Source organism: Mesoplodon mirus (assembly GCF_964341445.2).
Source record: "Mesoplodon mirus genome assembly, chromosome: 15".
Taxonomy (NCBI): Eukaryota; Metazoa; Chordata; class Mammalia; order Artiodactyla; family Ziphiidae; genus Mesoplodon; species Mesoplodon mirus.
In genome coordinates this window covers 21,580,982-21,608,358 of record NC_138991.1, presented here as the reverse complement: position 1 = coordinate 21,608,358, position 27,377 = coordinate 21,580,982, and the positions used below count along the sequence as shown (strand labels likewise).

General features: G+C 42.9%; 2 protein-coding genes across 10 annotated transcripts in view; one reads left to right on the top strand and one right to left on the bottom strand.

Annotated features, from left to right (window-relative positions):
* TTI1 (TELO2 interacting protein 1) overlaps positions 1-21,908 on the bottom strand; it is a 44,645-nt gene extending 22,737 nt beyond the window's left edge. For 2 of the 9 annotated variants that reach the window (XM_082644834.1, XM_082644842.1), the window contains exons 1-4: positions 21,714-21,899; positions 9,563-9,676; positions 4,813-7,155; positions 214-423 (exon numbers count right to left, since the gene is read on the bottom strand). In XM_082644834.1, coding sequence (XP_082500960.1) covers positions 214-423; positions 4,813-7,114 — 2,512 coding nt within the window. In that variant the 5' untranslated portion in view covers positions 7,115-7,155; positions 9,563-9,676; positions 21,714-21,899. Of the gene's footprint in view, positions 1-213; positions 424-4,812; positions 7,157-7,803; positions 8,033-9,562; positions 9,677-13,009; positions 13,068-21,597; positions 21,684-21,713 lie in introns of those variants that run through there. The other 7 variants (XM_082644840.1, XM_082644839.1, XM_082644836.1 and 4 more) reach the window with 7 other exon arrangements.
* Positions 21,909-22,253: 345 nt separating this feature from the next.
* The window catches only part of RPRD1B (regulation of nuclear pre-mRNA domain containing 1B), a 55,598-nt gene continuing 50,474 nt past the window's right edge, over positions 22,254-27,377 (top strand). Inside the window, exon 1 of the mRNA XM_082644843.1 lies at positions 22,254-22,554. Within this exon, the coding sequence (XP_082500969.1) occupies positions 22,404-22,554 (151 nt within the window). The 5' untranslated portion in view covers positions 22,254-22,403. The remainder of the gene's footprint in view (positions 22,555-27,377) is intronic.

The following is a 27,377-nucleotide window of genomic DNA, read 5'->3' as shown; positions in this document are numbered from 1 at the left end:
TTAAACTGTGGCTGCAACCAAACAAAAACAGGTTTGCAATAGAAAAGGATGGAAAAAGACGACACACAAAGTGAGAATGCTTACGTCTGCATGGCGGGGGTTATTTGTGACCTTTCTTATTTCCAAACTTTCTATCATGATGTTTCATTGTTTTTACAATAATCTGCTTCCAAAAAGTAAAAAACAGCTGAGGCCAAACTAAATAATAGTTACCTTCTTCATTATCAAAATCCGAGACATTTCCATCTGCTACATCCTTTTCCTTGAGGTAGTTCAGCACAAACTGTTCAATGTCTTCGGCTGTTGTGGTATTCTCACGTCCTTTCTCAAGACTTGCTGGTCTTTGGCTCAAATGACTTCCCTCTTTCCCTACACTTTGCTCTTGGAGTTGCCCGAGATGACCTGTGTCTGGGAACCACTGGGCTATAAATAAAGTGTTATAATGATCACCTTGGTCATTGACAACAGGCATTAGTACTTTCTAAGTAGAATAAGCTCTCTGCCATGGCCTGCATGGTGCCCACAGGATCCAGTCCCTACCTGTCTCTCCAACCTCCTCTTCTAACCACTCCTGGCTGCCCAATGTGCCAGGTATCCTCCTGCCTTAGAACCTCTGCACATGCTGTTCTTACTATCTGGAATACTTTAACCGCCTATGTAACATCTGGTTAATTCCAACTCACTTTTCATGTTTCAATACAAATATACGTTGCCTAGTAAAGCCATCCCTTGACGCACCCCCCCCACCCCGCCAATCTAACTTAGGTCTTTTATACGCTGTCTTATACAGCACCATGTTCTTTTCTTTCAATTCATCACAATTTGTAATTACTGTATTTACTTTGTATGTATTGTTTAGTGTCTGAATCTCCCATTAGACACTGTGTTCCATTGATCACCACTGGAAAGCTAATATGCCCAGCATGGAGTGGGTGCTCAAAATATATGCTGAATGAATAAATACGCTAGACTGGAGGAAAGCTACCAGTGACAAAATTCTGAGTGCAGGATACACTGCTCATTAGCGGAAGAGAGGCTCTGCAGAGCCTTGAGAGCGGACAGTCTCACATAGGTATTTGATATAAAATGCTTCAGAAGGCTGGCATTTTCTCTCCAAAGCTTTTCCTTTTTTAGTGATGCTCCAATACTTCTGATGTGTCACCGCAGAATAAGCCTTAAACATTACAGAACCAGTGGTTTTCAAACTTTGTCTTGAGGAGCCCTAGGGCTCTGCAGAAATGTCTCAGGGTCACAACAGGGAGGGGCACCCAGAGACAGCAGGTTAAAGGGTGGGAACAGGGTTTCTATGCCTTCTTTCACCAGCCCTGCTCTAATTTGAACTCTTTTTGTATACTGGGGTCCCCTAGGGCTTCATTTCAAATAAGGGTCTTAATACTTAAAGAATGAATCAACCAGAAAACCCTATGGCCTGAATTTTTGCCCTCCTTTTGCAGAGAGCAGGGGAGAAGTCTCTGATGACCTTTAGCACCTGCTAATCTCTTTTCTATCAAGGAGCATCTGCACAGACCACAGCAACAGCAGATGGGCTACGCCAGGGCCAGGCCACTGGGAGCAGCAGAGAGCAAATGCTGGATGGGAGAGCATTCGGTCCAGTACCTGGAGGTTCCTACATGGAGGAACCTCGATTATGCCATTTCTTCAGTGCCCAGACATAAATCTGTCCTTAATGTACTCTGAGGGACTGCATTCCCAATGGGTTAAAGCCAGGGCCCAGCATTTACACTGCTAAAAGTAGACATGCTGCAAAGATTATTTTCTAGATTTAAGGCAAAGCAGCTCGACCTCACTCTTAAGGCAAATTAAACTATAATAAGGTGCACTTTTTCTCCTACTGGATTAGCAAAGATCAAAAAGCTAGGTAATATACAGTGTGGGTAACGGGGTGGCAAAATTGGCGCTCTCTTACATTGCTGATGGGAGTTTAAATTGGTGCAACCTTTTCACGGAGCAATTTGAAACTCTTTATCTATCACAGATTTAAATGTAATACCCTCTAAGCCAGCAACTGTCTTAGGAATATACTCTACTGGTATACTGAGACATGTCCAAAATGACCTACAGAGAGTACACTGCAGCATTCTGGGGGTGGAGAGGGCAAAAGACTGGAAACCACCAAAATGTCCACCAAGAAAGGGCTGCTTAAATTATGGTGTAGCCACACAATAGAACATTGTGTCCAGAAAAACACGGCCTTGCATGTGTGGATGTGGCACAATCTCTGAGTGCTGAGGTATGTGGTATGGATGCTTTCTCATTTTCAAATCTACCCAATTTTTTTGTTGTTATGAATAATCATTGAATCAGTAGTTGGTGCTAAGCAGTAATTTAACTGATGCTTCTTGCCTTCACTGTGGAACCTAATGCTTTTTTAGTCAATGCCTGTGAAATACTGTGTATGTGGTAACTCAATTTCCTAAAAGAAATACTGGGTTCTTTTAAAACCTTTTGGAAGTTCTCTGAGACCACACTTCCACTCCCATCTTAAAAGAGTGACCATCAGTTAGACAATTCGAATGACAAGAGGACACGCCAGCAGACAGTGCTACTTTGATTTGGGTAAGACTGATCCACTCCCCAGTACTGCTTACCATTCAAAATGCAAGTGTAGTCGGGGTTATCTCAAAACTTTCAGAAAAGCTATCCCCACTTTTGCTGCTTTTCCTAGGATGCTCTCAAGTCAAGCTTAACCATCCTCATTTTCCTCTCTGCAATTTAGAGAAAAGGTGCTACACAGGATTCCTCTTTAGAGATGACCAAAGACACTGGCAATCTAAGGCAATTCAATTTTCATGGCCCAAATGGAGATATCTCCTGAGAGGATATATTTAATAGGCCTTTTGTTAATATATTTTTTAAAACTCAAACTGACATGTAGTAGAGTTACTCAAAACGCTAAGCATGGAAGCCTGGGGTATATTTGGGCCATGGAAGCCACTCATAGTCTAAAATCCATAAGCAGTAAGCCAGTCTTAGGAGTGTTTCCATGTTCTTCTTGGTCACCACTGCCATCCCAGTGACTAGTCCAGCACACAGGCTTCTGAGTGGTTGCAAAATACAACCCCCACTCCTTCCCTTGGTCTACAAGGCCCCGTGGGATTCATCCTCACCCAGCCTTCCAATTTCATCTTGTGTCACTGTCTCCACAATGATCTCTTCTCCATTCTCCAAAGACTCCAAGCCCTTTCTTCCCTCCAGGCCTTTGCACCTGCTGTTCCCTTTGCCTGAATGTTCTTAAAAACCATAAAAAGGATGTGACAGCTCCATATGTACTGATGGGCCCTTCTCAGCCTTCAGGTCTCAGCTCTAATGCCGTTTCCTCAGAAAGGAAGTGCCATGATCAAGTCCCCTGACCACTCTGCTACTGTCCTGTTACTCTCTTGCAGTAGCAGGAAAGCTCCTTGAGTTTAGTCATCTTGTTCACTGCTGAATCCTGACTACTTAGCAGTGTCTAACATACTGCAGGTAATCTTTGCTGAATGAATAAAAGAATACGTACACTGCATGTGAACGCTCATGAATGAATGAATGAACACTGGAAGTGGTATCAGCTACAGGGCAGAGGACTGTCCCTGTTCAGTCACCTTCCTTGAGAAACTTTCTTACACGGTCTTAGCTTTTTTAGCTGACAAAATGAGGTCAGTGACCTTTCCACCTACTTTGGCGGCTATTAGAAGTACTGAAATAAATACTGGAGGTATGCTCTTTGGATAAAAGGAACTCATGTATATAGCTCATATATATATATATATATATATATATATATATTTTTTTTTTTTTTTTTTTTTTTCATTCGAAGATTGACTATCCAGTGAAGGGATTCTCTTTCTTATAGTCCAAAACTTTGCCTTTTTTTTTTTTTTGCAGTACGCGGGCCTCTCACTGTTGTGGCCTCTCCCGTTGTGGAGCACAGGCTCCGGACGTGCAGGCTCAGCAGCGATGGCTCACGGGCCCAGCCGCTAAACGGCATGTGGGATCTTCCCGGACCGGGGCACGAATCTGTGTCCCCTGCATCGGCAGGCGGACTCTCAACCACTGCGCCACCAAGGAAGCCCCAAACTTTGCCATTTTAATGGTGGGTAACACCTCCAACAGACACCCAACAGGGTGAAAGGGAAGTAGAGAAATTCAAACCACCTCATACAATTAAAAGGTTAAAAGAAAGTTTCTAGACCTGCTCTGTCCAACATGGCAGTCACTAGCTAGCTACATGTGGCTATTTAAGTAAAAATAAAAAATTCAGTTCCTCAGCTGCACTAGCCACATGTAGTTATTGTATTGGACAGAATAGATATAGAACAGTTCCATCATCACAGAAAGGTCTATTGGACAGTACTGTTCTAGATTATCTGTGGACTGAATAATTTACATTAGTCCTGTTCGCCATTAGCATAGATACTGCTAACTCTAAATATTGTCAGAAGCAGTCTGGTATATTGAAAAGAACAAAGTTGTCATAAATCCTGACTTGCCTCCTTATTAATTGTGTGACCTTGGCTAAGTAGGAGCTCACTGAGCCTTAGTTTTCCTTACCTGCAAAATAAAAATAATGTTTACATTTAGTCTGCAGGGTTTATGTCCCTGGGACGGAGCAGGGGTTCAATAGATGGTAGAGATTATTAAAAGTATAAAAACATAAGCAATGGAACTCTACCGTAACATGTGGGACCAGACAGACACCTATTCAAATAACGTCCTCCATAGCGTAACCCCAAACAAAGAAAAAAACAGTTAGGCGAACAAGGATACTATTCCTTCCCTCCAATCAGCATTAAAAAAGGGCTCTCAATGTACCTAATGCTGCCAGCAGGGCATGCAGTACACTGACAAAGGAAGTTGTTCTCTTATCATAAAATTGGTCCAGGGTAGCCAAGACATCTTGAACCACATCTGCCACCAACGGGAGCAGGCTAGCATCTGAGTTCTGTAGCATGACTTCCAAGACCTTCGGGGTATGCGGGTGGAGAGATAGATGACGCAGATTTAAAGAGATCCCATTTACCAAATAGTCTGAATTCTCATTGATTAGCTGCTGCAGGGAGTCGTAGCCACAAGCCTGGCAAATGTCCATCATGGTACTGATGGCCGCCTGACTGATAAGCAGGGTTTGGTCTCCAGCTTTCTCCAGGACTGGATAGAGGGCTGACATCAAGAGCAAACGGAAGTCTTTCCCTAGTGCGTGTGCAAAGTGGCCAATCCCTTCCAACTGGATGCATATTTGCCAGATGTTACTGTTCATGGAGCAGATCGTGGGACTTGGCTTTGAGAAGGTGGGAGAAGAGGTAGCCTGGTAGGTGCGTGCACCAGATGTGAGGGCCTGAATGCCTGACTGCATCATAGTCAGCTCCTCTCCCACTTCTTCAGCTTCCAGGCAAGTGACCAAATACCAGTTTTCTTGGCTTGTGTATTCTTCAAGTATTGATGTCACGATCTCCCTCAGTTCCTCTGGGTTTGTTTTAACGTGTTTTTCATGAAGATTCTCTACCCCTAACCCAGCAGCCCCTACAACCAGTTCATTAAGGATCATGGCGGCCTGCTGCCGGTAAACCACAGACTCGTGGTACAGTTCCATAAAGGAATCCACGAGCAAGTAGAGGTTCCCATAGAAACCAAGAAGCTGACAAACCTGCCTCAAGAGCAGGAAAACCCTCTCGTCAGTGAAGAAGCGGAAATATCTCCTCTGCATTTGAGCCCATGGCCGTGAGGCTGAAGTCTCTGGAGAAGTGCTCAGATGCTCAGAGTTCCAATGCCGCTCTTCAACGATTTTGATGTCGGTCACGTCTAATTCCAGAACTTGGATAAGCGCTTTGGAAAGGCGCTGGAGATGGGCCACAGAGTTGAGGACAAAGTTCACTTTGGGGCCCAAGAGTTTCAGGTACCCGAGTAACAAGGATAGAGTAGAGAATCTGCCCTGATCATCTTGGGAGTTCATCAGGCGGGGAAGGGACGTGGCAAGGGAGTGCAGGTTTTCTGACAAGATGTCAGCAAAGGCTCTGCTGCCCACCACGACTTTCTCATCTGCAAAACATCTCAGAATTTTATTGCACTGGGCTTGGACGTCAGGACTCTCATCATTTACCAGACTCACCAGAGCCTTCAGAAGGGGACCAGCTGATTCGACCAGTGACTGACTGCACTTCAAGAGAAGGGCCTCGACAAAGTCTATCAGTTCCAGCCTCACCTTCCAGTGTGGGTGAACTGAAACGCACTCAATTATCTTTTTAATAAGGACAGTCAACCTGTCGCCGGTATTTTTTACCCAACTGGCTTCCCTGTGAACCAACAGCTCCGCTACTCTGTGCTCCACAGCAGGCTTTGCTCGGACCTCTGAGACCCTTCTGAGCTGTTCATCAGCCATAATGAAGCTCACTGTCTTGTAAAAGACCTTTAGGGAAGACACGACAATGCTGTGCCCTTGTTTAAAGTCTCCTGTGATGACCCTGGTCAGTGTAGTTGAGAGGCCAGGTAAAAAAGAAGCAAACAAATCCCCCAGCTGCTTTTGCTCAAGTTCATCCAAGGACCTTGGATGGTCTTGACACTCACATTGAAAGAGTAGAACCTGTAAACATTTTAAGGCGGCCATTTTAATTTGTTTTGATTTCTCCTGTTCTGCTAGGCCTAACAATACAGATACAGCAAATCCTAAACGAGGCAGAATGGAGGGCTCATAAATAGTCAGAATGATGTCCCCATAAGCCGAGTGCATTAATGCACTGAGGCCCTGGATCACAGCCAATTTCAACTCCTCTGACACAGCTGCAGGTTTCTGGGAGTTGGGTGAATACAGGCAAGCAGAGAGTTCTGAAAAGAGTTCCTGGAGAAGTTCTTGTTCCTTCACACACGTTGAAGAGAGGACAAGGGTGATGCATTCCACCACACTCTGGATCAAGCGCTCTCTTTTGGGGCCCAGGGTCTTCAGGGTAAATCGCAAAGGGAAGAGGATGTACTGCTGAAGTTCCTGAAGGGCAGAGTCACTCACGACTTGTAACTGTGCCTGCAGACGCTCCACATTCTCCACTGTCTGGGTCTTTGTGAGCTGAACACAGATGGGACGCAAGACGCCAAAGGCCTCCTCTGGAGTATCAAAAACCGCCATTGTGCAACAGGCTTCCTCTCACTGAGGAAACACCCTGCAGGCTGGAGGGAGAAGACTTTTCAGTAAAGAAGGCCAAGCTCAAAGCAAATACAAAGTGAACTTGCACTCATTCATTCAACAGACATTCAGTAGGGGCTTATGTACCAGTCACTCCACACGGTGCTAGGGGAGCAGTGGAACGGAAAAGAGCCGGTTCCTAGTCTTAGGGAGCTCCCAGTCCAGGGAGGGAAGCAGATGTACAGTTACAACACAGTCTCTTAAGAATTAGGCTAGGCCTGTGCTTATGGTCCTACATGAGTGTAGAAGACGTATGCGTCATAACACTCAGAAAGCCAGGGTGGGTTTCACGGGAGGAAGATGCTTGAGCCAAGACTCAAGGGAGGAGTGAATTGGAACCTGTGGGCTATTCTAAGGAGTATGGATTTTAACCTGTGGTAGTGATGGAAAGCCACTGAAGGTTTTGTCTTTTTTAACTTGAGGTATAATATACATAGAGCGAAAGGCACTAGTCTTAACAGCTCAGTGAATTTTAATGTATGCAGAGACTCATAGAACCACTACCCAAAATAAGATATATAATATTTCCGGCACCCTGGAAGGCTCCCTCATGCCCCTTTGCAATCAATTCCTATTTCTCCTGCCCAGAGGTAACCATTACTCTGACTTTTATCAGCCTGGACTAATTTTACCTGTTCTTGTCATGGAGAGGTTTCAAGCAGAGGGTGATAGGAACAATTTTATGCACTGAAAAGACCCCCTGGCAGCCAGTAATACAGGAGAAGACTCAGAGCTGGGTGAGACTGAAAGCAGAACAAAATGAAAGGGAGTGGCCAGAGAAATAGGAAAACCAGGAGCGCACACTATCACAGAGACCACGGGAGAAGAGAGATTTGAGCAGGATGGAGAGGTGGATGGCGCGCAGGCAGTGAAAGGAGACAGGTTTATAGGTAAGTGAAGGAGCTGTGTGACTTTACACGTGGGCTATCAGCCCATGACTCTGCGTTTCCCCTCACAGAGAAGAGGCTCTTTTCTCTGTGAGGGGAAATGCAGAGTCATGGACTGATAGCGAATAAGAAGGCGGGTAAACAGAGGGCTTCAGGAGAGAAATAAAATTCTCAAATATTCCCTTTGGGGAAGCAGAGCATGCTGGGAAGACACAAAAGTGTGGCCCAAGGTTACTGAGGACTGAGTTGAAGCTGGAGACCATTAAACATGCACAACTGTAAAACGCTGGTACTGGATGGAGGTTTAGAGATCACCTAGTCTGGTGGTGTCTCCTTCTCTCTCTCAGCTCTATTTGCCGGGGGCTTCTGAACAGATGATGACAAGAAAGTGTCCGCTGCTTCTCGCTGTCCCCAGTAGTGCTGGCAGGCAAGTGGTGCCTGGTGGGTGTGGGCAAGACCTGCTCAGCCCAGAGAGAGAGCTGGTGCTGGATCTCCTCCATGGGTCGGGAGAGGGCTCCAGGGCAACAATCAGGCTCTCATACCCTGGACAGAGTCTGGTCCACAGAACTCCATGAGAGGAAAGGCAATGCTGGTCTGTGAGGTTCCTTGGGGGGATATCTCCTGGTCTGTGACCCTCAAGAAGCCAGGGAAGGGAAGAAGCTCAAATCTTCCCTATTCCAGACTAGCAAAATCAGGTGTGGAGGCCAGAAAGCTGGGCCAGGGACTACTGACACCCTATCAGCACCAGCTCACACACTGATGACCCTGAGGCTACTGTGCCACGCCTTACCCAAGGTACTAGTAGTTAGAACAACAGAAGCAAAGGAAGTAACCACTTAATGGGACCCAACAGTCAGGAGCAGGAAATGCAAATAGAGCACCCTTGAGGTGGTGAACCTTAGTTTAACAGAAATGCTAAAGGAGACAGACAAGACTATGAAAAATAATTAAGACCAATAAGGAAATTCAATTACAAGACAAAAGATATTTCTTAGAATTTAAAAACATGTCTTTCCACACTAAAAAAGCTCAATTGATTAAAAAAAAAAAAAAGGCGGTTAATTGCTGAGATCCAATTAGTGGCTGGGAAGATCAAGCAGAGCTATCTTAAAACTGAGCAAAAATACAAAGAGATGGAAAATGTGAGACTTGGAGCACAGATCTGGGAGAACCCACATATAAATAGCTGGGAATTCTGGAAGGAAAAAAAGGAACAGATGGAGGAGCTAAAACAAATAAATAACTGAAACATTTCTCTGAGCTGCAAAAGGATTTATCTGGAGATTGAAAAGACTGAAGGATACACATCTAGTCAAATTGTGGTAAAATTCCTGTACACTAAAAGATAAACGGAAAAAAAAAATCACATATGCCTTCAGGAAGAAACAACAAATAACTTATAAAGGAAAAAGACCGTCTTTGGACTTCTCATTTGCAATAGAAGACAGTGGAAGAGCATCTACTGACTGCAAATAAAGGATTGTGGCCCCCAAACCCTACTTACAGCGAAGATATTCAGCTGTCAGGGTGAAAGAGCCGTATGCAAGGATTCAGAGAGGGGAGCACCACGTGCCCTACCAGAGGACTCCATTCAAACAAGAAGTGACTCGAAACAGACCTAAAATGGGAAGATGAATGAAGAAGGAAACGTTGCTGAGTAACTTTTTTTTCTTTTAGCATGGAAAACTTTCTTCCAATAAAACGTTTAAGTGGAAGCCCAGCACGTAAAACAGATAAAATCAGAGGGTCTGGTTAAAGCTGGGGTGAAGGCGATGGCCGGGGGCTCTGCATCTCTCTTATTTATCTCAGGAGTTTCAAGACAGTAACCTGGGGTCCCCTGAACTATGTTCTCAGATTATATGACAAAAACTGTAATAGAGCAAGTGAAGTGAGAACACAACCTGTCCTAAACTGAACTTATCCGTTTTCTTCTGTATTCCCTTTGTGATTTATGGTCCTCACCTGGGCTAGACGCCTTAGCCTCTCTGCTTTCCTTCACCTCCCTCTTCATTCCACTGTTCCTTTAAATTTCATCAGTTCTACCCCATCAACATCTTTCAAAGCTGTTGATGATGATAATCATCTATTTGATATTGGACTGACTGTAATGGTTTCTTCTCTGGCCACCCTTGCCTTGTGTGCTTGCCCTTCTTGAATCCGTATTTCACACTGACATGTAAGTAATTTTTTTAAAACAAAAATCTGGATCACTCTTTTCCATGTTTAAAATCCTTCACCTGCTCTTTGTAGCCTGCCTAAAGCACAGACACCTTTTTTACCATGGCATACAGGGCCCTGCACCATCAGGCCCCCGCCTGTCTCATCAACCTCATTTCGCATTGCTTCACCGCTTGAACTTGAAACTTCAACCATGTGAAATTATAAAACTTGCAATTTCCTAAACAGGTAGTGCTATTTCATATTCTCCTCCTTTCTCATACCACTGTACGTACTGCTATTACAGTATTTAGCATGCTGAATTATTTTGTATATGCCTGTTTTACCTACTTTAGACTGGGCAATCCTACACCTAGAACCTACAAGGGCATCTGGCATATGATAAGCACTCAGAAACATCTGTACAGATTCTCCTTTCAAGTAGGATATAGTAAGGTATGGGAGGCCAATACTCCTGGTGACAACTAGAGAAACCAGATAAATTATAAAAATCGTTTCTTAAAGCATCAAATAATTGCAGAAGCAACAAAGACCAGATGAACTAATACTCTAGTGAAGGATGAAAGTTCACAGTAAGTCAACAATCAATAGTTGGGTTTTTTTGTTTGTTTGTTTGTTTTCCATTTGCTGATCCTGGACATGGCTCAGGATTACGAAGAGGCCCAGGCTGAGGGCTGTCACTGAGGAAAAAGAAACCATGATGCTTTTAATGTGGTCATATAGGACTGGAGTCCTATATGCAAAACCGTAGTCTTCAGGGATCTCAAAAGACATGACTTCTGAGAGAAGGCCGCTGCTGGGGGACAAATGGCTGAGAAACGTCCAAACAAATGAAAGAGATCAACTCACAGATTCAAGAAGCTCAGCAAAGCCCAAGTTGACAATACAAAGAGAAACACACACAGACACATCATAGTCAAACTGCTGAAAAACCAAAAGTATGGAGAAAAATCTTAAAAGTAATGCAGCAACAGAAGTGACAGGCAACTTCTCTAAAGAAATGATGAAATCCAGAAAAAAACAGAATGACATCTTTAAAGTGTGAGAAGAAAGTAACTGCCAACCTTGAATTTTACACCCTATAAAACTATCTTTCACAACTGAAGGTAAAATGCAAGACAATAATGCACAAAAGGTGCATGGATAGTATAAAAGGAGTTAAGTGTATTAAGAGTCTAGCATTATCAGGAAGTGATTAAAAAATCTGTATTAGACTGTCAAGAATGCATGTCAAGAATGCATGTTGAAATCTATAGGGTAAACTCCAAAAGAGCTATAAAAGTTCAGACAGTAGTAAAAATGGGATAATAAGTACTTTTGATTGATCCAAAAGGTGAAAAATGAGAAAAAGGAAAGCAAAACTGGTGGGTCAAACAGAAAACAAATACTTAATAAGATGGTGGACAGAAGCCCAACTGAAACACTGATTACATGAATTCAGAGTTTCTCAACAGTGGCACTACTGACATTTTGAGCTGGATAATTTGTTGGTGGAGAGCTGTTCTGTGCACTGTCAGATATTTAGCAGCATCTTTGGCCTCTGTCCCCAACATGCCAGTAGCACTCCCCCAAGAGTACCAACCAAAAATGTCTCCAGATACTGCCAAATGTCCTGTGTAGGGCAAAAATCGCCCTGGATAAGAACCGCTGGTATAGAATCAACATAATCCCAATCAAAACCCCAGCAGCATTTTTATAGAAAGTTATAAGACGACTCTAAAATTGATATGGGAATGCAAACAACCTAGAATAGCAAAGACAATCTTGAAGAAGAGGAATTAAATTGGTAAATTCTGGTGGTGTCATTTTTACACTATCTGATTTCAAGATTTACTGTAAAGATACAATAATTAAAGGGCAAAAAGAAAGACAAACAGATTAGTGGAACTGAATAGAGTCCAGAAATAGCCCCCACATATACAACAGAGAGTCCATATGTAGACTCACATACCTGACAAAGTTGACACTGAAATCAACTGGGAAAGAATGGTCTTTTCAATTAAAGGTACTGTGCCACCTGGCTATCCACATGAAAAAATATATAGGTCTTGATTACATCTCATACTAGATTTAAACATGAAATGTCAAATAACAAAGCTTTCTGAAGAAAACAAAGAACGTCTTTGTAATCTTGGAGTAGCCAAAGATTTCTTAAACAGGACACAGAAAAGAGCTAACCATAAAAAAAATGATAAATTGGACTACACTGAAGTTAATATAAAAGGTTTTCTGTAAATCATTAAGAAAAAGACAATCCAACAGAAACATGGAAAAGAACTTGAACAAGCATACCACAATAGGGGATATCCAAATGGCCAATAAACATATGAAAAGACATTAACATCACTGCTCCAGAAAATGCAATATAAAACCACAACAAAATACCATTACACACCCACCAGAAGGGCTAAGCTGAAAAAAAGGGGAAAAAAAGAAAAAGGAAAAGAAAATCCTAGGCGTTGGCAAGGATATAAAACAACCAAAACTCTCATTCAATGCTGGTAAGAGTGTAATTGATACAACTACTTTGGAAAATCCTTAGGCAATATCTATTATTCTAAAGGTAAACATACATATGCTCTATGATCTAGTAATCACATTCTTTGATATATACCTAACAGAAATGCATACATAAATTTACCAATAGATGTGTTCTGGAATACACTAGCCACAACTGTCCCCACAAAGAAACTACCCAAATGCACATCTATAGTAGAATGGATAAACTGTGGTATATTCTCCCAATGGGATACTATACAGATGAAGACTTATCACAATTGGAGATCTTCAAAAGAATGGGTTACGGGCTCAGAAATACATAAACCAGCTTTCTGTAAGGAAGAGAGTATAACAAATTGCTAGTATGGCATGACTATAAAAGGCAATCATATACCTTTATGGGATGGTCATGAAATCACACCTGTGTGACAATATGTCAATTACAGAAGGAACTGCTCAGAGATTTAGAAGCTTAGGAGTCCTAGATTCTAGTCTGATAAAATGCAACACTGATTAAAGTGGCACTGCAAACTTTGATGTTTATATAACTGACAGCAACTGGGGTATTCTGGCCCAGAAAGTGATACTGGGGTGAGGCATTCAGAACAAGCTGATTCTCAGGGTGAGCAGAGAAAACAACCCACAGTTCAACTGTGGCAGACAGTGACTATATAAACCAGTTCTTGACTCTAACCCTTTCTGAGTTCAGTGTACCCCTTCCGCGGTCATAGAAAGCAGTCACTGGGGAGGTGGGGGAAGAGATCTGCAATCGGAGTGCTTGAGTGAACCCATTCCCCTGGCAGCTTCTTCCCCTCCTTCCCATCTCTTTCTGCCTTTTCACAGGAATGGGCTGTGTAAGATCCCTGGGCCATGGCATCCAGGTGGTGCAAACAAACGGGACAATCTGTAGGAGCTATACTTTACAGACACTTAAAAGATAAGACGCTAGACCACAGGTATTTATTGTATCATATAGTTAAAAAGTGAAAAAGGGAGGAAAAAACCCCAGGGAAGTACAAAAGGAACTTAGAAAAAGAATGAACACCAAAAGGGAAGGGTTCATGGAGGGAGGAGGATTTATGTTGGGGTGGGGGGACTACACACTTAGGGCTGCATGGGAAGGCTGTTCAAGGAACAATACCTCACAAGCAAAGGCCAGAAAGCAGAAAAGTTGTAGCCCCTAATAAAGGCAGAGACGAGAGGGAGACAACATCATGGCAAGTGAGCCATGCCTCACACAGGAGTGATGTTCTGATGACACCACCTGCTCGGGGCCTTTGTAACTTGCTGTTCCACGATATATCCTCACGGCTTGCTCTCTCACCTTTCAGGGCTTTACTCAAATGTGAATTCTGAGGGAGGCCTTCTCTGATCACCCCAACTTAAAACTGCAACCCACCCTCACTCCTCCCCTGCCTTGCACTCCCAATCTCCTTCCCCTGCCTTTGAAATTTTCCTCCATAGCATTTAGTACCATCTGTCAAACCAAGTTATCCACCTATTTATTTGTTTATTGTCTCTCTCTTCCCACTAAAATATAAGCTCTATGAGGGCAGTAATAGTTGACAGTTTTGTTTATTGCTTCCGGCAAAGAGCAGGCATTCAATAAATGCTTGTTGAATCCATCACCACAGACCAAGGTCTGGCTCTCTCTTTGGTGGATCTTTGATATCAGATATGTGTGAACTGGAGTCTGGGAAAAACCCACCATCCTCTTCTTCTCCTGGGGTGAGTTATTCCTACAGGTAGTTGATCTCATCCATTACAGGAGGATCTTACTAGATTGACTCTCAGGTGGCATTCATAGTTCTAGATTTTGACTGTATGCCAGCCCATTTTTTAGGGTGTTTCCAGACAGAATGAGTATGAGAACAGGAATCTGACAATCTGGGTGATAGTCCTGGCTCTGACAGTACCTGATGTGTGGTTTCCATGAATTTTAGTTTCTTCAACATAAAATAAACTTGGTGGATAAGATGATCTCTAAAACTTCTAACTTTGAATTAACTAGCACATGGTAGAAAGACTGGGTTTAGATTCCAGAAATAGGAGTTTAAATAAAAGAATTGCCAACACAAGTTCTTGACTAGAAAGAAGAGAATTAATATTTGTTGAAAAAACCCACCATATGCTAGGCAATGTACATAAATAAATTCCTCGTCTACAAGCTGAGTAACACAAGGTTCAGAGAGATTAAGTGATGCCCAAGGTTACACAGCAAGCAGTGGGATTCACCTCAAGCCTGTGTGACTCCAAAGGTTGTATGCATTCTTTTCACTACACCAGAGGTTTCCAACCCAACTGTTTATCAGAACCAAGGGGAAACAACGTAAGTACAGATTCCTGGGCCTCACACCAGATCTACTGAATCAGAATCTATGTTGGGGGTGGGGTGGAGCAGGTATGTTTTGGGAATCTATTATAAAAGTTTGCAAGGTCAGTCTGATGATCCATGAAGTTGCTAAGACAGTAGAGTAGATCTCAAATGTTCTTACCACACACACAAAAAGGGTAATTGTGTGAGGTGATGGAGGTGTTAACTAACCTTATTGTGGTAACCATTCTCAATATATATACACTGATATGTGTATCAAATCATTACATGGTACATCTTAAACTTTTACAATGTTGTATGTCAATTCCATCTCAATAAAGATGGGGGGAAAGAAAAGAAGGCTAAGTAGGAGTGGGGAGACAGGACTCCCACTTCTACCTAACAGTAATTAGGAGCCCTCCCTCACGGGTGTCAAAGGAGGCGGAGTGAGGAATCTGGACTTCTACCTACACTTGGAAGTAACAAGGTTGGTCCCCCCCACCCCTGCCTTATCCTGCCAGAGTGGTTTCAGAGGAAGCCAACTAAAAAGAAGACTTCTATAAGGTCCAGAGTCTTAGAACATAATACAAAAATGTCCAGTCAAAAATCATTCACCATACCCAAGAACCAGGAAGATCTCCAAATGAATAAAAAAAGAAAAATCAATCAATATACGTTAACACTAAGATGACAGAGACATTAGAATTACCTGACAAAGTTATTAAAGCAGCTGTGATGAAAATGCTTCAATAACCGATTATGAACTTGTTTAAAACAAAAGAACAGAAAACCTCAGGAAAGAAATAGAAGATACAAAGAAGAAATAAACAGAAATTTTAGAACTGAAAAATTCAATAACAAATAAAAAGCTCAGCAGATGGGCTCAACAGGAGAATGGAGGGGACAAAGGAAAGAATCTTTAGAAATTACTCAATCTGAACAACAAAGAGAAAACAGACTGAAAAGAGGCTCAGGGATCTATGGGACTATAACAAATGATTTAAACATCCCAGAATGAGAGAAGAAAAAGGGCAGGGTTGAAAAAGGACTCAAAGCACTGAAAGCTCCCCCAATTTGGCAAGAGACATAAATCTATATACTCAAGAAGCTGAGTGAACCCTAAACAGGATTACCCCAAAGAAATGTGCACCAATTATAATTAAAATTAAAATTTATGAAAACAAATGACAAAAAATCTTGAAAGCAGCCAGAGAAAAATGATACCTTGCCTATATAGGAAAAACTATTTGAATGACACTGGATTTTTCCTCAGAAGCCATGTAGGCCAGAAGGAAGCAACACAATAATTTTCAGGTGCTGAAAAAAAAAAAAAAAAGAACTGTCAACACAGAATCCTATACCCAGCAAAAATGTCCATCAGGAGGAAAAAAAAAAAAAAAGAGGAATGAACTGGAAAGATATCCTCAGATGAAGGAAAACTAAGAGAATTTGTCACTAGCAGGCCTACTCTACGAGAATGGCTAAAGGAAATTCTCTAAACAGAAAGGAAATGTTAAAAAAAAAAAAAAAAAAAGAATCTTGGAACATCAAAGAGGAAGAAAGAACATGGTTAATAAAAATATGTATAAATACAATAGGTTTTTCTTATTCTCTTAAATTTTGTAAATTGTGTTTGATAGTTAAAGCAAAAATTATAACACTGACTGATGTGGTTCTAAATGTATCTAGAGGAAATATTTCAGACAAATATAAACAGGAAAGGGTAAAGAGACATAAAGGAAGTAAGGTACATATACTTCACTAGACCTGTCAAAAATAAGTTATATACACATAATATGATACCTAGAAGAACCACTAAAATGGTTATACAAAGAGATACACTCAGAAACACTATAGATAAATTGAATGGAATTCTAAAAAATGTTCAAGTAAAGGAAGTCTGGAGGAAAGAATTAAATTTCAGACTTAACCTCTAACATATCAATAATTATATCAAGGGCTTCCCTGGTGGCGCAGTGGTTGAGAGTATGCCTGCTGATGCAGGGGACACGGGTTCGTGCCCCAGTCCGGGAAGATCCCACATGCCACAGAGTGGCTGGGCCCGTCCGTGAGCCATGGTCACTGAGGCCACAGCAGTGAGAGGCCCGCATACCGCAAAAAATAAATAAATAAATAAATAAATAAATAAATAAATAAATAAATAAAATAATTATATTAAATGTAAAATGTCTAAATACACCAATAAAAAATGACTGTCAGAGTTGGTTAAAAAATATGACTTAACTACATGCTGTTTACAAGAAACTCACTTCAAACATAATGACATAGTCAGGTTGAAAGTAAAAAGATGGAAAAAGATATTATCATGTAAACATTAATCAAAGGAAAGCAAGACTAGCTATATTAATATCAGATAAAGTAGACTTCAGAGCAAAAAAAATTACCAGAGACAATAAAGGACATTATATGATGATTAAAGGGTAAATCTATGAAGAAGACATAGTAATCTTAAGTGTGTATGCACAAAACAGAGATGCAAAATGTGTGAAGCAAAAATGGATAAAACTGAAAGGAATAGTACAGGTGGTCACCACAAGTATAGGTGGTGACTTAACATTCCTCTCTCAACAACTGATAGAACAATAGCAATTGTAACACAAGAGCTCAACTACACCAACCAACATTTACATAATTGACATTTACTGAATATTATGACAGTAGGATATACATTCTTTTCAAGTGTCCACAGAACACACACCAAGATAGACCATATCCTGGACCACAAAATAAGCAGCAGCAGCCGCATAGCACAGGGAGATCAGCTCGGTGCTCTGTGACCGCCTGGAGGGGTGGGATAGGGAGGGTGGGAGGGAGACGCAAAAGGGAGGGGATATGGGAACATATGTATATGTATAACTGATTAAATTTGTTATAAAGCAAAAAAAAAAAAGTGTAATAAAAAATAAAAAATAAAAAATAAAAACCTCAACAAATTTAAAAGAACTAAAATCATACAGTGTGTTCCCCAACCACGATGGAATCAAACTAGAAATTACTAATAGAGAGAGAACAGGAAAATCTTCACACACCTGGAAATTAAGCAACACATTTCTAAATAATTCATGGATCAAGGAGGAAATGTCATGGGAAATTTTTACAAAATACATAGAAATGAGTGAAAATAAAAGTTCAACATATCAAAATTTGTAAGACATAGGTACAGCCATGCTGAAAGGGAAATTTATAGTACTAAATATATATATTAGAAAAGAGAAAAGCTCTTAAATGAATATCAATAATCTAAACTCCCACAGCAAGAACCTAGAAAAAGACAAATAAAATAAAATAAAATAAATCAAAATAAATCCAAAGCAAGCAGAAGGAAGAAATAATAAAAATCAGAGCAGGAATTGAAGTTTAAAACAAAAAACAATAGAGAAAATCAATGAACCAAAGAAATGGTTTTTTAGAGAGATCAATAAAATTGACTTCTAACTAGACTGATGGGGGTAGGGGGAGGGAGAGGGAGAGAGAGAGGGAGAGAGGGAAGGAGGGAGGGAGGGAAGGAGGGAGAGAGAGAGGAATTACCAATACCAGTACTACAGACTGCAGATATCAAAGGATAATACAGGAATACCACAAATAATTTTATACACATAAATTTGACAGATGAAATGGCAAATTTCTCAAAAAACACAAACTACGACAATTCACACAATCTGAAATAGATTACTGAACAACCTTATAAGGAAACTGAATTTATTGTTTAAAAACTCCCAAAATCAAAGAAAAAAGAAAGAAGAAATCTTCAGGCCTAGATGGTTTCACTGCAGACTTCTACCAAGCATTTAAAGAAAATTAACACCAGTTCTACACAATCATCTAGAAATGGAAGAAGAAACACTTTCCAATCCATTTTATGAATCTAGTATTACCCTGACACCAAAATTCAATAAAGATAATACAAAAAATTTTTTAAACTGCAGACCAATTTCCCTCATGAATATAGATGCCAAAATCCCAAACAAAATATGAGGAAATACAATTTAGCAGTATGTAAAAAGAATTACACACCATGACAAAGTAGGACTAAATTCCAGGGATGTAAGGCTGGCTCAATATTTGAAAATCAATCAGTTATTAATATTAACAGGCTAAAGAAGATAAGTCACATGATTATATCATCCTCATCTTTCTGACCTCTAAATGTTGAAGTGTCCTAGGACTTAGTCACTGGGCCCCTTTTCTTTCTATACCTATTCCTCCTTATGACTCCCACATTTATATCTCTACCCGATCTCTCCCTTGAACTCCAGACCCATAAACCCAATTGCCTATGAGATACCTCTACTTGGACAGGCATTTCCAATTAGACACATACAAATCTAAACTCCTGCTCTTACTACCCAAACCAGCTCTTCCCACAATTCAGTACATACATGCAAACTCCATTCTTATGGGTGCTTAGGCTAAAACCCTTAGGGCCATATAAGCTCTTGCTTCTTTTATTCCTCATACCTATGCTGTCAGTAAATCCTGTGATCTCTTCCTCTAAAATATCCCCAGAATCTGACCCTTTCTCACTACCTCCACCCTCGTCTGAGTCTTCCTTTCACCTGGGTTATCACAACAGCAGCTGAACTCGTCCTCCTGCTCCTACCCTTGCACCTTACTGTCTATTTTCTACTTAATAGCCACATGCTCCTCTTTTGCTCAAAATGGTCCAATGGACTCTTGTTTCATTCTGAGTAATATCCAAAGTCCTTACTATTGCCTATAGTCCCCCACATGATATGGTCCCTGGCAACTTCTCTAAGCTCATTTCTAGCCTTCTGGTTCACATCACTTGAGCTCTCCTCCTTGCTGGTCCTTGAAAATGCCAACAGTGGTCTGACCTCAGGACTCTGCACTTGGTTTTCCCTCTGCCTGGAACATTCACCACATAGCATAGGGCTTGTCCTCTCATTTGTTTGAAGGCTGTGATCAAATGTCACCATATCAGTGAGGCCTTCTCTGACCAGTATATATAATACACGCCTATCTGCCCATACGGGCAGTCCTCATACCTCTTACCCTCCTTTATTTTTATTCGAGGCATTTATAACTTTCGGGCTCATTTTACACACGTTTATCTTCCCCTGCAGAAGGTAAGCTTCCCAGGACATGGGTTCTGTCTGTTTGCCTAGAATAGTGCTTCAGACATAGGTTCTCAAAAATTATCGGCTGAATGAATAAATAAAAACCACTGGCTCAGGAGTGAAGAATTTGGGATAAGATAACCGTGATTTGATTCCTGGTTCTGTCATTTCTTGTGTCCAAGTGACATTGATTACTCAACCATATTTAATGTTTTCTCATCTGTCAAATAGTGATAATAACCCATACCCCACAGGACTGTTGTAAGGATTAAATAAAAGAATGTTCGTGGGCCTCCCTGGTGGCGCAGTGGTTGAGAGTCCGCCTGCCGATGCAGGGGATACGGGTTCGTGCCCCGGTCTGGGAGGATCCCATATGCCGCGGAGCGGCTGGGCCCGTGAGCCATGGTCGCTGGGCCTGCGCGTCCGGAGCCTGTGCTCCGCAACGGGAGAGGCCACAACAGTGAGAGGCCCGCATACCGCAAAAAAAAAAAAAAAAAAAAAAAGAATGTTCGTAATTTGCTTAATACATAGTGACTTGGTATAAAAGTGCTCAGTATATGACACTGTTACTTAATACAGAAAGATGGCCTAGATTTGGACTCAAAGGCCCTAGGTTATAATTGTGACTAGATATTGACTGTGATTTTAAGCTCTTCACCTATTTTATATTAATTCACTCAGTCAGCTACGAATAAGGTGCTGGGGTAAAAAAGATAGATAAAGTAGAGTCCCTTCCCTCTAACCTTAGTTATGTGATCTTGGGTAGGTCACCCAAGCTCCCTCAGCCCCATTTGCCAAATGGGAATAACATAATACCTATTGCATAGCTTTGTTTATTAAATGAGTCACTATGTGAAAACACAGTGTCTAGCCCATAGCAGCAGCTCGTTATGTTGGCTATGATTATGATGACTCCATTCTGAAGGAGGAGTAAAAGCACCTAAGCAAAGAACAGCGCAGTATGAGCAAAAGCAGGCATCAACTAGTACAGTGCCTCCTAACTGGAATCTGCCCACAACTGGTCAGTCCCACTATGATCAGGACATTTAAAAATTCTACTACGTCTACAATAACCTAACTCCCTACCACCACCCCACAGCAGTTACAAGAACAAATTTCTCTGCTGATGTGATATTGGAATTTAAAACTTTTTAAAAATAGTTAAAGGATAAAGTCTCAAATAGTGTTTCTTAAAGGTCAACGAACCCACTGACTTCCTTACCCTACCCCCCCCCACAAAGTTAACATGTATTACTTAAATTTGAGCAATAGTCAAATGAACCCCCAGAAGGTAGCCTGTAATTCCCTGAATACAACAACCAACTAAGAGCCGGGAGCACAAGGGTGTGTTTGACGGCGGTCCTGTCACAGACTAAACATCGGAACTGGCCACTAAAGGTGGTCCCGGAGGCCTAGTGGGAGCCCACCGCGTGAGAAGGGGGGCGTCACCTTTGGAAAAAGAACAGCAAGAGCCAAGGCGTGGAGGCGTGAAAAGTGCACGTGGGTGGCTTGGCAGAACCAAAAAAAGCTTTTTGTGGGGGGCGGCCAGAGAGCAGGACACGTACGGAGGAAGAGTGCTGCTGGGGCCTGCCAGGTGACGCAGAAAGGTCCCGTTCCAATCCCAGGTCATGGTCTCTCAGCCTCAGCATCCCCTCCGGATCCCCCTCTAAGGGATCGCGGTTGCTGTCTCCCTCTCGTTCGCGCCACTCTCCCTTACCTCGTCTTCCAGCCTTTCCCTCACTCTCGCACCTCCTCCGCCGCGCCGGAAGTGACGCGTAACGCGCGCGCCGCACCGCGCCAGAAAGGTTCTGCGGGAGCGGGAGAAAGGGTTCCGGTGACACTCACTGCGCCGGCGTGCGGGCGCGAGCGGTCAAAGCGCCTTCCGGAGGGCGCCGAAGTGCGCCCTTTTCCCTGCCTGTCGCTTTCGGAGTGCTCCGAGCGCGATTCAAAGAGGTCTTCGCCACCGGAGGGGTGTTTTTCTACACTCTGACTCCCCTCGGTGCCCCGCTTCTCCGGCTCTTGCCCTTTGACCCTGCTCTCGCGGCGGGGTGAGAGGTCGGTGGCCATCTTGTGGCGGCGGCGCGGGCGGCTGTTACTGCGGAGACCCATCCCCTCCCCCTCCTGGCCCCCCCGGCCGTCTGTCAGTCATAAAGAGTCCCGCAGGCCGCCAGGTGAGGTCCCGGCCTCGTGCCGTCGCTCTCCCCGCCGCACTGGGCGGCCCAGGCCGATCCCTGCCGGGCCTCGCCGCCGCCACCATGTCCTCCTTCTCCGAGTCGGCGCTGGAGAAGAAGCTCTCAGAGCTGAGCAACTCTCAGCAGAGCGTGCAGACCCTCTCCCTGTGGCTCATCCACCACCGCAAGCACGCGGGACCCATCGTCTCGGTGTGGCACCGCGAGCTCCGCAAAGGTAAACACTCCCTCTACCCCCATGGGTCCTCCTCCCGGGTAGCCCTCTCCCGCACCCCCTCCCGAGGCCCCTCTAGCTTCTTAGCTGAGCCTGGCTTTCCAGGCCTGGGCCTCTGATTGATTGCGCTTCTGAGGTTGGAGACAGTGTTATTCCCATTTCTCGGAGAAGGAAACCGAGGCCTGGGAAGGTTTAAGGTACTTGTCTGAGGTTTCACCGACCGGGGGCTCAGGACTCCCAGTTAACCCAGCCGCTTTCCTCTCCGGCTCCTCCTGACACTTGTGACCATTATTCTCTCGGCAGCGTTGAGCGCCTGGTGGAGGGTACAGGCCTTAGCCTGTTGTGTGCCAGGCGGTTGCTGGGCATTCGGAGTAAGATTACCTAGATCGAGCCCTGGCTCAGCCACTTACTAGCTGAGTGATACCGGGCAAGTTTTTTCTCTCTAAGCCTGTTTTCTCATCTGTCAAAAGAGGACAAGGGTAACTGCCACTTCCAGAGCCTTTATTCTGTGCCAGTCACTGTGCTAGGACCTTATGTATGGCCTCGCACTTAGTCCTCAGCACTGCCCTGGGAAGTGGGTGCAGTCACTGCCATTGCAGAGAAGTCAAGGGGCCACACCACCTAGACCTTGCCTCTCAGGTTCCTCTTCTCATGCAGCTCTCCTTGGTTCTAGACCCTGCTCAGCATCTGGCGGCCATTGATTGAGCTCAGCCTGTTGCGTGCCAGGCACTGGGTTGGGAGCTTGATAGCATGTTGGCTCCAGAGGCCAAGTGCCTCTGGAGCCTGACTTTGCCATTTACTGAGCCCCCGCCGCTTCACCTCTCTTTCCTTCAGTTTCCTGATCTGTAAAATAGAGATAATGATAACTGATATTTACTGTGCCTCTGTTCTGTGCCAAGTACAGTACTGATATTACATACATTGTCATTTTTTACAGTCTCAGAGTTCTGTGAAGTAGGAACTCAGCAGATGAGAAAAAAACGGAGGCTCAAACAACTTGGGGTGAAGAGTAAACAGGATAATCCACGTGAACATCTAGCATGGTGTCAGGCAGAGTGTAGGCATTGGATAAATAATGGTGAGGTGGAATACTGATGACTCAGTGTGGGGCATGTTCTTTGCCTCAGATTGCTTACAGTCCGCTGGGGAAAGAATGGGCACCTACACAGCTATCTGATACCCCAGTGAGCTTCATAGCAGAAAGTTGAGCAAATGAAGCTTAGCGCTGTTTTGGACAGCCTGTATGTGGTAGGCCCTTTATAGCATAGGAAGTAACTCTTCATGTGTTCTCTGCTATCTGTGAGGTCAGGATGTCACTCTGTTTTACAGATGAGGAAACTGAAGTGGCTAAGTGGTATTTTCAAGGCCTTAGAACCAGTGAGGCTCAGACTACATCAGACTGGCAGACACCAAAATCCAGGATTCTTTCAGAAGACCCAGTTCTAGTCCTCTGGCAGAGATCTCCCACCCCCCAAATATCATGTGCTGTACTGAGATGGGGGTCCCCTCAGCCCTCAGGGTAGTTGGGGGATAGAGCCTGGGCCTCCCAGAGCGCCATTCATGTACCCCACTGTGCCGTTCAGATATTATTTCTGTCATCTGAGATGTGGCGGAAAAATTCGAATTGCTTTCTACAGGATCCTATCTGGTAGGATCTCAGAGGCACGTCAGAATCCACCTCAGATGTCACTTTTGTGAAGCCATCTTGATTCCCCACCTCACCCTATTTGAGATACAGAAAATAAAGAGTACTTTCGTTATGAAGCTCCTTTAACCCTAATCTCATATGATGAAACCTTAAGTTGTAAGTAGGTCAGCATTATTATCCCCATTTTATAGATGAGAAGATACAGATATGAAGAGATGAAGTGCTTTGTTAATGAGTGTACAGCTGGGACATTAGTCCAGAGCTCCGAGACGCCGAAACTTGTTTTCAGGTACCCAGTGCATCAGTGCACTTAATAAATGAAGGTGATCATCTTACTCCAGCCAAACCCGTAGTGCTTTTATTTATTAGAATTAATCTGCATTTATTTCATTCTTACTAGTTATGTCTCTTTCACTGGATTATGTTTTGAGGGAGAAACTAGCTCTTCCAGTTGTCAGTAATGTACACAACGTTTAGCATGGTGCCTGTTAACACAGTTAAAAAATAGTTTAGGATCAGTTTAGTTTAGTTTAAATTGTGGTCTCTTGACATCATTTTCATGGCTGAGTAAAGGATCAAGCGGCACTGTCTAATAGAGCTTTCTGTGATGACAGAAATGTTTTATATCTGCTGTGCAACAAGGTAGCCTCTTGCCATGAGCACTTGAAATGTGTGACTAAGGAAGTAAACTTTCAAATAAATACAATTGAAAATTCAGTTCCTGAGTTTTGTTAGCTACAAATTAAGTGTTCAGTAGCCACATGTGGCTAGTGGCTATCATACTGGACAGTGCAGAACCAGAGGATGCTCTTCCAAGCATCAGTGTACAGTTTCCTAATACCTAGCCTTCCTTCATGAATTGAAAATGCCCCCGCACTGAAGTGGAAAACTATTTTGTGCCCTAATGTTAGAATTGACTAGCCCTTTAGGTTCTAGCCCACCCTGAATCTTTAAAAATGGACATTTCTATCTATAGTCAAGTCATTTCCTTAAGACATTCACAAACCATCTCTGTTTTGCCCCCAACTATTTATGAGACTTTAAAAGTTTTCTTTTTCCTGCTTAAGTACTACTTCTCTTCATGATGTGTTATTTTCTTTCCATTCCCTAGGAATGATTCTTCATTCATCCCTTTGGGCTCTGTTCTAGGTAGAACTTCTCTCTCTCTTTCTGGAGCAGTTTGGTGTACAACACCCTCAGATGAACACTTTTTAGTAGTGCTTTTGTACCTTACATTTGTACCACTACTACCTTTAGTGATGCAGGGAAATAGGCCTTCTTTTTTTAAAATTACTTTCTCTAGATGTCAAAACCAGCCAAACAAGTGAAAAATTTTGGTCAGCCAGTTATTTAAACTTTGCTCAATAACTATTTCAACCAGTTTGGAATGGGCCTCGGTAGGGAGTGAAAGAATCCATACTGACATATTGGAAAGACATTTGAACAAGTGAGTTATCACCCAGGGCTGGAGTAGAGGGTGTGTGTGTCGTGTGTATTATGAGCGTGTGTGTTCAAGTGCTCTAGAGCTTTGTGGGTTTTTGTTGTTGTTTGTTTGTTTGTTTTGGCCGCACTGCCCGGCTTGTGGGATCTTAGTTCCCTGACCAGGGATCGAACCCCGGCCCCTCGGAAGTGAGAGCGTGGAGTCCTAACCACTGGACCTCCAGGGAATTCCCTTTAGGGCTTTGTTATATTACCTTTACACACACGGTGCTCAAGTTGATTATTCAGGGTGCTGGATGTGGAGGGGTAAAGTTTTATCCTAAATTCCCATTGCTAAGTTTGAGGGTGATGAGAATTAATTGGCATTGTAGATAGTGAAAACCCTGGCTATCTTAGCTATCATATCTGTAATACTGCAAAATGTATCAGGTCTTGAATGGCCAAATTGCCATTTTACAATATGGATTCTGGGGGTTTTGTCTTGTTTTGTTTTGTTTTTTGCGGTATGCAGGCCTCTCACCGTTGTGGCCTCTCCCGCTGCGGAGCACAGGCTCCGGACGTGCAGGCCCAGCGGCCATGGCTCACGGGCCCAGCTGGTCCGCGGCGTGTGGGATCCTCCAGGACCGGGGCACGAACCTGTGTGCCCTGCATCGGCAGGCGGACTCTCAACCACTGCGCCACCAGGGAAGCCCTGGATTCTGGGTTTTTTAACATGATGTATATTAGTCCGATTTGCTTTCTAGAAGTTCTGTTTTACTTACTTACTTACATATTTATTTATTTATTTATCTTTGGCTGCGTTAGGTCTTTGTTGCTGCGTGCGGGCTTTTCTCTAGTTGTGAGTGGGGACTACTCTCCATTGCGGTGCACGTGCTTCTTACTGTGGTGGCTTCCCTTGTTGCGGAGCACAGGCTCTAGGTGCATGGGCTTCAGTAGTTGTGGCTCGCGGGCTCTAGAGCGCATGCTCAGTAGTCCTGGTGCACGGGCTTAGTTGCTCCGCGGCATGTGGGATCTTCTTGGACCAGGCTTCCAACCCGTGTCCCCTGCATTGGCAGGCGGATTCTTAACCACTGCGTCACCAGGGAAGCCCTCTTTTACTTTTAAATCTAACTTTCATGGCGTTATAAACTTGGTAGTTTAACTTGCTGCAACATCCTAGAGCAAGGTTTGCTTTAAAAAAAAAAAAAAGAAAGAAAAAGCTTTTTGCTGTAATCATACCTTTGTAGCAACAGTGGGATATTGAAACTATTCACACTTTTGTTCTGTTTTTGAATAATAATTAGAACAGTTAAAGATAGTTCCAGGTTTTCAATATTCTCATCAGTTGGCCATCTAAACTAGGTTATTATCAGAAGGTTAGTACATTTCAGGATATCCATATTTAATTTTATGAGCACTTTAAGTCATCAGTTTCAACTATAACATGCTTTAAAAATCTTGTTTTTAACTTGAGTTATTCTCCTGTAGCTACATTTTAAAATGTCAGATCTTGAGCCTGCTGTGTCAGAATTTATACATGCTGTGTGCATTTCAAAAGAAACAAATGGTTTCTGAGAGCAGTGGAGTAAGGACTAGTAATTCAGGTGTAAAGGTTGACATAGGGCTTGCTTGAGTCTTTTGGGCACTTTGGCATTGGAGAAAACTTAATGTTTTGAACTATCTGATTGTGTTATTATTTATTTCTTTTAAAAGAAAACTGGGACCAAAAATGGTAGTGATGTAACTTTACGGTTGAAGA